Raw genomic sequence first — 13,645 nt, 5'->3', positions numbered from 1 at the left:
TAGCTTACTGATAGCTAGCTGAGGCAAAAATCGAACTTTGCTAGAAAAGTTTACAATCATCGGCAGCGCAACGATGCGACACCAAATGGGATTTTACTGTCGAAGCTCCGACAGAAGTCAACAGTTGCCATTATTTACGTATTTATCGTTAAAAAATTAACAACTGGGCAGGTGTTGTGGCCAAATTGTCAACCCAGTAGATGGCGGTAATACCTCATGATAGTGGTGAACTCCCAACAAAAACAAGAAGAACTACTCCTTCCCTCCCTTCTAGTCGGAGCCAGGGGTGAAAGTGGCTAGAATTTCTTGCCGGAACTCCCCATCGTGAAGGTCGCCACTGAGCCAGAATTGTTTTTTTCTTTTTTCTTTCATTTTTTTGGGGGGGTCAAACCTCTTAAACTACTGAAATGCAAAGAAAACTGTTTTAGCACAGTTATTTCTATAACACATACAAAAACTGATTTTCATTCAAAATTTTATTTTTTCAATGATTTGCAAAATAAAAGTTATAAAGACAGCAATAACCCCCACTTCCATCTCCTAATTTTTATTTTCCCTCATTTCCTCACATACTAAATGCCAAATCTCAATTTTAACTACTTAAAAACAGGATATATATTAAAATTGAAGTTAATGTTAACATTTCCTTTTTTTTTTTCAATAATAAAGATACAAGTAACATACATTCAGAAAAATAAGTACAAATGACTTATATTATGCAGAGTGAAATGGAATATATTTTGAAGACCGCGCAAACATTGACTTTTTTTAAATCATAAAGAAATGAATAAGTAGCCTAACATAAATGCACAAATATAAGTCCAAAGTGCAAATTGACTGCTAAGATGTTCTGAACCTCCCCATCAGAGCAAATAAAACTAAATAAGATAAATAACCCTCCTCAACTCTTTTGTTGCTCTTAAAGATTTGATCAATTTTATGTTACATTGCCCTTTTTTTGTCGCATCAATTCAACAAGCTTTTTTTTTTTTTTTTTTTGCTGTTCCAGAAAACACGCACAATCAGAGCTAACCAACCCTGCCGATCACATGTCAGTATGTCAGCCAATTGAACAGATGAATGAGTCTAGGAGTTTTGCTTTGCTGCATGCATTCGCACATTGACGTGACTCATCATTGTTAGACTCAGATAACTGCAGCAGCTCGGGAAACCTCCATGCTGTAAGTGGAATAAAAACAATAATAAATATTGGTGGAAGCAGATTACGCTACACAAGCACTTTATTATGCTTGTTGTTACCACTTGTATATGTAAATGTGATGTTGGTAGATTGTTTTCTTCTTGGATCTGAAAGGCATGTGTGGCAGCCTAGCATTTTTTTTTTTTTTTTTTTACATAGCGTTTTGACAGTTGCTGTCATATTTTCGGAATCAAAGCAGTGTGGACCGGAATGTTGTTCCGGTCCTTAATCTTATACCGGAACTGCGTTCTGGCCCTGAATCTTATACCGGAACTGCGTTCCTGACCGTTCTGGCCCAGTTTCACTTCTGGTCGGAGCCATGTCAACTGCTGCCACCCAGTGGCCGGAGGGATTCTCTTCAAATTGGTCCCGTGAAAAATCATAAAAAAACGGACATTTTTATGAATTTATAAAACCCGCCCGGACGACGAGGATACTACGTGAAAGGAGGACTTGTCCGGGCAAAAGAGGACGTTTGGTCACCCTATTTTATAGAGATGTCCCATCTGATCACGTACTGCCTCTCACTGTCCCTCCTGAAGCGTTTCTTTCTCACCATGCAGCTTCAGCTTGTTAACGTAAACGATGACTAGTGTTGTTAATAACGCCATTAGAGTATAACAGCGTTATTTTTTTCAGTAGTAATTAATCTAATTAATTACTTTTTTCATTTTGGCAACACCGTTACCGTTACTGAGATGTAAAGGCGTGCGCTACTATGCGTTATTAAGTTGTTTGAATGACGCGAGGAAAGTGAGAGACACGTACTCACGGGGAAAGCAGAGCGGGTGTGGGGAGGAGGGAAGGGAGTTGTGACGCCGTTGCAAATGCGATGCTAGGTGGCTCCAAACATACCCGACTGTACCTGATAGTCTATAAACTACTAAACATGAACATGATAAACTAAACATGATGCTACGGTAGATATCATATGTATATAGAACTAGATGCGAAATGACAGACACGGCGGCGTTAGCACATGTCAGGGCCCTGGCACATGTATAGAGGACTAGATGCGAAATGATAGACTTGCCGACGTTAGTAAACAGCCGCCATCTTAAAGCAGTAGACTTCTCAGGAAGGCTCTGTTGTAGGTACCTTCCTAGCGAACCTAAGTAACTTTTTATCTAAAATACTCCAAAATTGGCAAAATCCTGACTTTGATCTCTTAAAATGATAAAACAGTTTTAAAATTTTCACATGTTGAAAGTAGACAGAAGGGAACTAATGCAATAACGAGAGCAATTTTAACAATTTTAACGGTTGATTCACAACATTAAATGACTTCCAAACAAAGCAATGGTTACTATGTTTTTTTTTTTTTTTTTTGAATGAAAAAAAAAACATGAAAGGTAACACCAGTTACTTTGCCAAGTAATAAATTACTCTTACATTCATGTAACTGAGTTGCTAACTCAATTACTTTTTGTGAGAAGTAATTTGTAACTGTAATTATTTTTTTAAAAGTAAGATTAACAAGACTGATGATAAGTGACAAGGGAGCTGCCTCCACCTCATTTAACTTTTTAAACATTGGCTTTAGTCGCTATGGCAACTCATTGTGTTGTGTCGTGTGCAGTGTTGTTAATAACGGCGTTAGAATATAACGGCGTTACTAACAGCGTTATTTTCTTCAGTAGTGAGTAATCTAATTAATTACTTTTCTCATCTTGGCGATGCCGTTACCGTTAATGAGGCGGAAAAGGCGTGCGTTACTATGCGTTACGATGTTGGTTGAATGACGCGAGAAAAGTCTGAAAAAGACGGACTCACAGAGACGAGAGAGCAGAGCAGGAGTGGGGAGAAGGCAAGGGAATGTGACGCCGTTGCAAACGCGATGCTACTATGCTAGGTGGCTCCAATAATACCTGTCCCTAGCCGATAGCCTACAAACTACGCCCAAATGATGCTTCGGTAGATTTCACATATATACACAACTAGATGCAAATGACAGACAAGGTGGCATTAGCAACATGTATAATAAAGAACTAGATGCGTTTGTAAACAGCCGCCATCTTAAAGCAGTAGACTTCTCAGGAAGGCTCTGTTGTAGAGAACCTTCCTAAGGAACCTAAGTAACTTTTTATGTAAAATGCTCCTAAAGCGGCAAAACTTAACTTAAATCTATCTTTAAATGATGAAACAGTTTTAAATCTTACACATGTCGAAAATAGACAGAAGGGAACTAATGCAATAACGGGAGCAATTTTAACAACTTTAACGGTTGATTCAAAACATTAAATGACTTCCACACTTAGCAAAGGTTACTATCTAATTATCGCAATATCCGCAATACCCCTGTGTCTAGTTAAGTTTAGGGTAAAGAATTGGGCTAGGGCCAATTGTCCCAAAAACCCTTTAAACTTTTTTAACGTTTTTAGCGTTTTTAAACTTTTTTTTTTGTTTGTTTGTTTGTTTGTTTTTTTGAGGAAAAAAAAAGAAAAATATCACCAGTTACTTTGCCAAGTAACTAATTACTCTTACATTCAGGTAACTGAGTTACTAACGCAATTACTTTTTGGGAGAAGTAATTTGTAACTGTGATTAATTACTTTTTTAAAGTAAGCTTAACAGCACTGGTTGTGTGCTGTTTTAAACAGCATGAGTTGATCTGAGATGACTCACTTAATGAAGAACTTAATAAAGAATTATACTTTGTGGGGGAAAAAAGGGAAAATCATGTCTTATATTTATCTCTTTCCATTGCTTAACCTGAATAAATACATTGACCAACCCCCCCCCCCCCCCCAAAAAAAAAAAACAAAGTTACACCTCTACTTTGCGGATTTCGATTATAGTGGGCGGAGGGGGGGGGGGGGGGGGGGTTCCCTATTAACCGTGAAAAAAAACGAGGGAACACTGTCATCAACTCCATTGGAGCTTAGACGTGAGCCTACATATGCATGTTACTTTGGAAATTTATTTTTTACAGCTATAACTTACCCTGTTGAAAGTGCAATAGTAGTGAAAGTATTATATACAACAACCAATAGTTGAAAAGGAGAATGGGAAAAGTGGCAGTAAAAATGGCCTACATGAATGTGTAACTAAAAGCTAGTGTAAAAGTAATTACATTTCATTCAATTTTGATTACTTCATTGATTCTAAATAAATGTTCTCAAATATCATTTTTCTTGTATTTATATGCACAGCATATGGAAACATGATGCATGTTTACCTACAATAACGTGGCCAAGTTAAACCGTAGCACTGTCATAAAACAGCCTAGATACCCAAGTAATGCATTAATGCTCCAAAGAAAAAGTCCTAAATGATTTGAAAAAAATATTATGTATTCAATTATGAATGTAGTAAGGTCTAATAGTCTAATTTTTTTTTCTAATAAAAAAAAATCTCACACAAGGTGACTCTTTGTTGACATATATAAAGAAAAGCATGTTTTAGAGCTTTATATTACATAATTCAAAACACTGTTCTTGCATCAGAAATTAAATCGATTTTGTTATTATTTCGCCTGCTAGGCATGAAAACACTTGAAGGGTTCCCTTTACTCTCTTTTCATTGTAGCTTTGTGAATATTATGAGTGCTTGCAGTTCCTATGTCATAATCTGAGCTTTTGTAGCATTTTTTTAAATAACACTTACTAACAATCCACCATGCAAATTTAATTACTGTACTTATTTTCTCCCAATATAACTGAGAACAATTACATACCTACATTTTTTTATTATGATATTGTGGGTGATTAACTGTGAAAACCTTTTACAGTTGTATCAAATACATTTTAAAATATTTTCTCCTTTTCTTTGCTAAATTGAGTAGAATCAGTACTTCTGCTTTTGACGGCTATCTGTCCTTTGACTGAAATAAAGTGGGTACTTTTGCCACCTGTTTAGTTGAGCCAAATATTAGTCAAAATACTGCCAAATACAATTTATTTCATCTATACCAATATGACTTGCTTTGAACAATGCATTTATCTGCTACTCATCACCCGTGATCAATACTAAACCACAATCCATAATCGGTGAGGGTCATAACTTAAGGCATTACAGAGGGCTTACTTTTGTGACAAATCATAGCAGAAATTGTGCGAGGGTAATAATAAAACAAATTTTGACAGTCGTCAACTAATATCTTGGTGTCATATTGCAATTTTAAGGCAGATTTGTATGTGATATTACAGATTGTGGCTTTGGTGGTTCTGGAAAGAACATTCTAACAATCTACAACTCGTTTCCATTTTAGCACCAAGTGCTGATTGTCACACATTACAGGTCCATTTGTCTTAACACATTCATCGTAAATATAGTAAAATACTATATAGTGAAATATAAATACTTGATAAATTGCATTGAAATTACAAGTTAACCGATGTCTATACAAACACTCAAAACACATCAAAATTAGTGTAACAAATGTTTCAAAAAAACCTGCTGCTCATTCAGTGAGATACATTTCCAAGATGAAGTGCAAAGATGACCAAACAATCAACATACAAAAAAGCAACATCCTAAATAACAACAAATTCATTGTGTTTTTGTCACAAAAACAGCTCCAACATTGTAATAAAGGGTGAAATGCTTTTGTGTTGACAGCATTTTGCAGTGAGTTCACTTTAAAGCCCCAAATGTTTGCAGTCCCCATGCACTGTATACAAACAAATGTGCCGACTGGGTTGAGGAAAGCGCCATACAATATTGAATCGAGACAAAAGGCAACTACACATAACATTCATTAAGAAAATATTTGTTTTCTTTACTTTATGCTGAAGGCCTCATTAAATTTGACTTGAATAAATGTCATGTCAACCTTGCTCATGGCAGCTTGTCTTATTATGAAGACACTGGCACAATACTGAAGGCAACAATGTTGTTTTGAAAAGCATGACAGTACTGAGCTCCCATCATTTATGCGGTGAATGGCAAAAATACCAACACTGTTAATGAATGCATGCAACTTTCACAAATACTGTGCAGAGTGTGATCAGGAGCAAACTTGTTCGTCGTCGAATAACACTTCCAGTTTCTTGTTAGGATATCTCCTTTGCCATCTCGACATTGTCCTTAGTGAACATACTGGGTTCTCCTTTCGACGTCAACCCATCTCCCTCCACCGAGGCTTCGCAGGCAGGTCTTGTTGACTGCTCCTCCAGTTGCTCCAGTTCCTCCAGTATGGTCTGGACGCGACGGACACCGTCCCGTCTTGCCTGCCGTACGTCCACGCGCCCTTCTGGATCAACTGAGTCTAATGCCAAGAGCTCTTTGGTTAGCAGTTCCTCCAGTAACAAGTATTTCTTATCATTTTTTTTCCCTTCAAAGCTTTTCACCTCTTCTTCCAGTTTAGCGACCCGCTCAACTATCTTCTGTACTTTAGCTAAACCAGGGTGGACGGGACACTGGAGCGGTTGTTCTGCCTCTGCCTTTGCTGGCGGAACTTCTGTGGCAACAGCTGCTGCGTCATGTGCTTCCGGTTCTGGTGGCATTTGGACGGTGTTGTCAGGGGTATCTTGCTCTGCTTGATGGGGCTGCGGGAAGTGTTTTGGTAATTGCTCGGACTGCGGGGATGCCTGAGGCGGCGCCTGCTCGAACTGCTGTGGTTGCTGAGGCGGAGGTTGTTGGAAGTGTTGATGTTGCTGAGGTGAAGGCTGTTGAAAGTTAGGCTTTTGGTCATCAGCATCTGTGCGCAAAGGCTGAGGGACCTGGATATTCTCTGGTTTTTGCAGAGGGCTTACTTGTTCCTGCTCCACTTTCTGAGGTGGCTCTCTCATGATGATATGCTGTGGACAATCAGTTTGTTTAAATATTTGGAAATCTGGACCATTATGAACTTTGAATCTATGTTAAAGTAATTACCTGTGGTTTTTCACCCAGCAACTGTGTCACAATCGGTGACTGGCTTCTGATATTATGCGGTAGGTGAATAGCAGCAGTATCTCGGTGCTGGGGATACAATACCGGAGAAGCCCTTTCCCGAGGAGGCTGCATTGCTGTAGCATAGCTGGGCCATTCTTCCTGTTGAAAGCGTTGGTAGGGCTGCGGAGGTTCTGAATATGGGACACGCTGACCCTGGACTGATGGATTTAACTGAGGCTGTGCTTGTGTTTGGCCTCCTCCGCCCTCATGGATTACTGGTATGGGGATATAACCTGCTTGAAGACCAGTGCTGCTTGGCCGTGGAAGTTGGTTATGATGTCCAGGGTAAACCTTGAAAACAATTCATGAAAGAAGTTCAAGTTTAATACTACTTTTTAAAAATTCTTTAGATAAGTTACATGTAGTCTTTGTTATAGACTAACCTCTGCTGTTTGAGATACAGGTGAGCTGGCTTTTCTGGGCCCTGTGGAGCAACTGTCACTAGGTCCATGTAGAGGCGATCTAGGTCTACAATGAAACCCAAGTGTCGGTGAAGGTATCCGCCCCTCTGTGCGGATATTCTGTGCAGCGGTTGGCTGGATGTAGGAAAAGCACGGGTGCTGTTGCTGTCTTACATCCGCTCCTTCATGGAAGACTGGGATTGGGACATAACCAGGGCGAAGGATGGGGTGTTTCATCTCTTTCACAAAGGTTTTCTGCACCTCCTGAGAGCTCGGTTCTGGTGGTACACTGGGTCCATTTGTGGACAATTCCCTAACCTAAAGTATGTAGACATGACTTAAACATACATAATGCTGATAGCGAACTTCACAGCTTTTGATTAATTCATGATAGTGGATCCAGCATTAGCAAGCAATACAAACCCAATTTCAGCCATTGATGAACCTGAACTGTACCAATAAAAATTCTGATGATGAATTTAATATCCACAACACTAAATTGCTGTTTGGTTATGTAACAGCAGAGGCAGGAGTAATGTTTGGACCTCAGAAATTATTCAAATTCCAACTCATCCATAAAGATATATTTAAATTGTGTCAGGCCAAAATACACTTCAACACCCATCCATTTTTCTGTTCTGCTTTGAGGTTCACCAGTGAACTCAGCTTAATCATTTTTGTCATGTGAAAAAAGCTCTCTGGAAATCCAAGGCCTATTGAAGAAGATTACCAGTCCTTGAAAAAATGTTAAAGTTATGCAATGTTAAAATCTAAACTGGAAAATAAGGTCTTTTGAACTTTACATTTTCCTTAAAAAAGATGCAACCATTTTTACGTGCATATGTGTGTTACTGTTCATGTTATAACTAGTTAAGAACTATGGAAGATTTTTGTTCTCAGTTGTAATGCCTTGCTCTGAATCAAGAATTATTTTTGCTATGTGAATAACACGTGGGTTACCCAGAATACATTTATATGCATACTGAGCATAATCACACACGGGGACAATTGTGTGCTACTGACTAATATCGTTCATGCAGGTTCGCACAGAAAAAGTATTTAGCATTGCTGTCAAGATGACTCAAGTGTCTAAGACAACTCGCAGTAACAGCCAAGGAGGAACAGGTTTACTCATAGCCTTATTCGTTGATTTCTGACAATCAATCTGAAACAACATCAACACAAAAACTGTATTCAAACGCGACTACCCAGATAGCAGACCGACATTGAATAAACGTTGATTTTCCATCAAAATCATCAGTATTAGGAGTGGGAACCTCTTGGTATCTCACGATACGATACGATTTGCGATACAAAGCTCACGATAACGATGATCTGACGATATGCTGATACAATGATTATCGATACATTGGTCAGAAAATCATTCTAGGATATTCTACAAACAACTAATATACAGAAAAACAAGCTTCTGCTGTGAGTTGGAATGAGTGTATCACTAGTAGACGTTCAATCCATTTAAACTGGGAGGGTGGCAGCGAATGCCCTCCCACTTCAAACGGACTGAACGTCTATGGTCATCAGTGGCAGCCAATGCCAGGCAATGAGGTAATTTTGGGCCATTTAAGGTAATTTACCTGTTGATTTTCAGTTACTACCTGTTGATTTTGGGGTATTTTAGGAAGTGACCTGGGAATCACCCAAATGAATAGGCAGTGACTCAAACTCAACAGCAAATGACCTGTAAATGTCCTGAAAATCGGACAGAATGACTGAACGCTCTGGTTTCGAATGAACAAACGTTCCCAGTGTAAATGGATTGGGCGTCAAGCACCGTCAATGCAGCCTTAGTTAATTGAGACACTATTTTGGTGTAAGATTTTGGTAGCAACTTGTTGGTTCATTTTTATTTTTTTTAGACATTGGCACCTTTTTAAACGTATTTCGATTCTTGGCAGGAGCATATCGATAACCTTTTGGGATAAAAAGTATCACGATATATCACCATTTCGATATATTGTCACACCCCTAATCAGTATGGTTGACATCAAAATTTTCAACGTCAAGTGACGTTGAAACAACGTTGTTCTATGGTATGTCAGGCGATGGTTGGGTTAACATTGTTTTGTAGTTGATGAACTAGTGTTGACAAATAGTTAATTTATGATTGACTGGGAAATATGATTGAAAAGTCATTGAATTATGGATGAGCTGACGTTTTGGTCGAAATCATAACATTGATTCAGCGTTGTTCCAGTTTTATTAATAATCGAAATGACGTTTAGGTTTTGTAAGGACTTCAACGTTGAAACAACATTAATTGAGGGTGTTAATTCAACGATATAAGATCGACAGCGGAATGTTGATCCAACATCTTTTCAACGTCGGTCTGCTATCTGGGTAGGCACTTTTTCACCATCAATTTTCTATCTAAAACAAAAGTTGTTAAATTTCCTAGAGTGACCCTTTGCCCTCTGCCATTTCAGTATGGGACGCTGCACACAGGCAAAAGCATTGCACCCATTTTATCCACTGACAGCTGTCCTCTTTCCAGCAGCTTCTGCCTTCGACAGCGACGTCTCACTGAAGATTAACAAGTGGCAACATGCGAGACCCTTTTTCGTCCCTCGTCATTACATCAATATCGGTTTTCAGCGTCGCTTCAAATCAATATGATATATAATCCGAACATATAGACTACACCCTGGCGACAGTGGTCCTGCGTCAAAGCCTTGTAAGGCAAAAGTTTAATATGAGGACGCCGAGGTGTTTGTTTGTCGCCATAAAAGAACTGATATTAGAAGTCAAAGGTGGTCTTTACATATACTGCAGGATGAGTCACCGAGTAATTATGTAGTTAGATCAGCACTCGTGGACAAAACAGGGTTGGTGAGCCGTTCTGAAAAGCTCGTGAGTAGAATGTGCGTGTGCGGGAGTGAGGGGGAGTTTATGGGGGCAACACGGCCTATAGTCAACACGTCCATGACATAGACTAACTGCGCACCTCGGAACATTTAACGGGTCGGAACAGCCGGTAGCATGATGATGACAATGACGTAACACGCGCGCCTCAATATACAAACTTTACCTTTTTCGTGTCGTGTCTCGGGTCGTTCCAGGTTGTGGTGCGGTTATTGTGATCCACGAAAAAGGGCCAGCCGGTCTGTGGGTCAATTTTGACTTCCCATCCGAGGGGCAAGGGGTCGTTGTCGTTATTCGCCATTGTCGTGGTCGGCGACTGCGTCTTCATGCCGTTCATGCTTCTGACTACCCAGCACTGAGACATTTAATACCGACGACGGACGCTTTAAAGATTCCTTCAAATGACGTGGAAAAGTGGGCTGGAAGTTTCTCGAAATAGCTGGGTTAATGTCGGGGGCGGACAGCGCTGGATACAGAAGCATGGCTTCGCTAACCAATGTCGCAGCGCACACCCCCAGTCCCAGCAAGACAAACGCAGTAAACACCTTTCATCATTTCGCCTTTACATTTTTCCCTATTTTTGTTTGACACACTATTTCCTACAAGCCAATGATTTCGAACTTCTGATTACAAAGCCTCCCAACAACAGGGACCACTTTGAAAAGTCAATGTTGCATATTATTTAAAAGAGAATCTCACCTGTTAGCATTTGAAAGATATTTTATTTACCCCACATAAAGGGGAAGTTCAGAATTTTAGATATTAGGCCTAATCTTCGAATTAGAGGGGGTTTAATTAGTCGGTAGAGTTGATTTCAACAAATTCAGTGCAGTTTGTCAGTTATTGGCAGAGGTGGGTAGTAACCATAAGCGGATTTTACGGGGGGGGCCGGCCTCCCCTGGTGGCCGAAAAGTGTCATTACATGTAATTGACTTTCCTATAGACCCCAATTATGTGACGTCACAACTCCGCCCCCCCGATTGGTCAGCTCATCATATTTACATATTACCGCTACGTACATTCCTCCTATTACTGCGTGTTTTTCTGCTTGTCTAAGGAATCACCGCCGAGTAAATGAACCCAAAAACCTTCCTGACAATCGTTAACATTAATTCATCAAAATGGTGAAGGCATGTGTGGCGGTTGGTTGCAGTACCAGAGAAGATAAACGGTCATTTTAGTAGTTGCTGTGTGCCCATTGTTAAAAGGGCAAATCTCGAAAGCAGCATGGTTTGTTTTATCTCGGTACATGATGCGTTTGTGTCAACAGCCGTTAGACAGCGGACGAAAACATCAATATGATGCCAACACGATCGCAGACATCATCAGACGGAGACTACGAAGCTCGTCGCCACGATCGCGCAGCAAGAAGGTGAGCGCAACAACAGGTGTTGTTCCGAAAGATAGCCGCCCTGCGTGAAAGGTCCCCCCTGACGGGAGCGCCCACACGGAAACGACTTTCTTGTACCGTGGATATGTATTATTTTACTCTGCTTGAACTAATAAATGTCATACCTGTGTGATTGTCATTGGGATATGGTTGTGAAAACCTGTAGACTAATACAATTATGTTCAAAGATGATTATGTGACCCAGTCCACGATTTGTTACTAAAATACAGTACTAATATTTTGTGTAATTTAATTATTTAAAACTGATCTTACAGTCCTAAATCCATTACTGTAATGCGTCCATGAAAACGATGTTTTCACGTCAATAATGCGTTATAAACGGGGTGAAAGTGGTTAGAATTTCTTGCCAGAACTCCCTGGCGGGAAGGTCGCCACTGAACCAGAAATTTTATTGTTTATTTTTATTTTTTTTGGGTTCAAAACTACTGAAATGCAAAGAAAACTGTTTCGGTCAGTTATTTCTATAACACATACAAAAACTGATTTTCATTCAAAATTGTATTTTTTCAATGATTTGCAAAATTAAAGTTAACAAAAACAGCTATAACCCCAACCTCCATCTCCTAATTTTTATTTTCCCTCATTTCCTCACATACTAAATGCCAAATCTCAATTTTAACTGCTTAAGAACACAGGATGTATATTAAAATTGAAATAATGTAAACATTTTTTGTTGTGTTTTCAATAAAAAAAGATATAAGTAACATACAGTCAGAAAAATAATTACAAATGACATATTATGCAGCGTGAAATGGAATATATTTTGAAGATCGCGCAAACATTGACTTTTTTAAATCATAAGGAAATGAATAAGTAGCCAAACATAAATGAACAAATATAAGTCCAAAGTGCACATTGACAGCTAAGATGTTCTGAACCTCCCCATCAAAACAAATAAAACTAAAACTCTTTGCTTGCTCTTAAAGATTTGATCCATTTTCTGTTGCATTGCCCTTTTTTTTTTTTTTTTTTAAGCTGTTTCAGAAAACATGCACTTTTGAACCAATCAGAGCTAACTATCTCTGGTGATCACATGTCAGTATGTAAGCCAATTAAACGGATAAATGAGCCCAGGCGTTTTGCTTGCATTCGCACATTGATGTGACTCGTTATCGTCAGACTCGGATATATATTTTCGGAATCAAAGCACCGTACACCGGAACAGCGTTCCGGCCCTGAATCTTATACCGGAACAGCGTTCCGGCCCTGAATCTTATACCGGAACTGCGTTCCGGCCCAGAATCTTATACCGGAACTGCGTTCCTGACCGTTCCTGCCCACTTTCACCCCTGGTTATAAATAAGCGCTCCCATCAGGGGGAACATTTCTTGCGGGGCAGCTATTTTTTTCGATCAAGTTTCATTTAACAATCGTGACAACGGTGACGCTCAGCTGACCAAATGTCGATTTATATTCGGGCCGGTGCCTATTTTGGGTCACCGACTCCTCATCATGACATAAACTGGAGTATGATTGGAAATTTTCTGGTCTCAGGACGAGCTCTGACGCACGGGACGGGACGAGGAAAGATCGGTTTGGGCATCAAATACGGATCTGGCAACTGGATCGACCGAAGCTTCCAAATGACGGCTTTTATGCAACTCATCCAATGAGTTTACCGGAAAGCACCGGGGCTTCCATAGTTTGCAAGTGAATCCACCTCTAGAAATTACGATCAATGACAATACGGACACACAATGACGTACAATATGGCGGCACAATACAGCGATCACGTGATTGTGTGACGTTGGTGATTGGGGTCTATATATGATTTTAAAATTAAGAATTTCCCAGTAAAATATTGTCTATAAAAGTTGTGAAACAATAAAACAAACAACAAAAATGAATGAAATGTACAAAAAAATGGATAGATAA

At 39.4% G+C, this 13,645-nt stretch overlaps 1 protein-coding gene and 1 long non-coding RNA gene across 2 annotated transcripts; one reads left to right on the top strand and one right to left on the bottom strand.

Moving 5' to 3' along the window:
• Positions 1-4,090: 4,090 nt before the first annotated feature.
• bag3 (BCL2 associated athanogene 3) lies at positions 4,091-10,889 on the bottom strand. Its single transcript, XM_057849115.1, has 4 exons — positions 10,526-10,889; positions 7,462-7,797; positions 7,019-7,369; positions 4,091-6,942 (listed from the first exon to the last, which is right to left on the bottom strand). Exons 1-4 carry the CDS (start codon positions 10,721-10,723, stop codon positions 6,196-6,198), a joined length of 1,632 nt encoding a protein of 543 aa, XP_057705098.1. The 5' UTR covers positions 10,724-10,889; the 3' UTR covers positions 4,091-6,195.
• On the top strand, positions 10,014-13,645 carry LOC130923421 (uncharacterized). The gene is made up of 3 exons (XR_009064704.1): positions 10,014-10,347; positions 11,630-11,731; positions 13,265-13,645. It is a non-coding gene; the product is annotated as an uncharacterized LOC130923421 (long non-coding RNA).

This window comes from Corythoichthys intestinalis, chromosome 10, assembly GCF_030265065.1.
Source record: "Corythoichthys intestinalis isolate RoL2023-P3 chromosome 10, ASM3026506v1, whole genome shotgun sequence".
In the NCBI taxonomy this organism is placed as follows: Eukaryota; Metazoa; Chordata; class Actinopteri; order Syngnathiformes; family Syngnathidae; genus Corythoichthys; species Corythoichthys intestinalis.
This window is presented reverse-complemented; position numbering and strand designations above follow the sequence as displayed.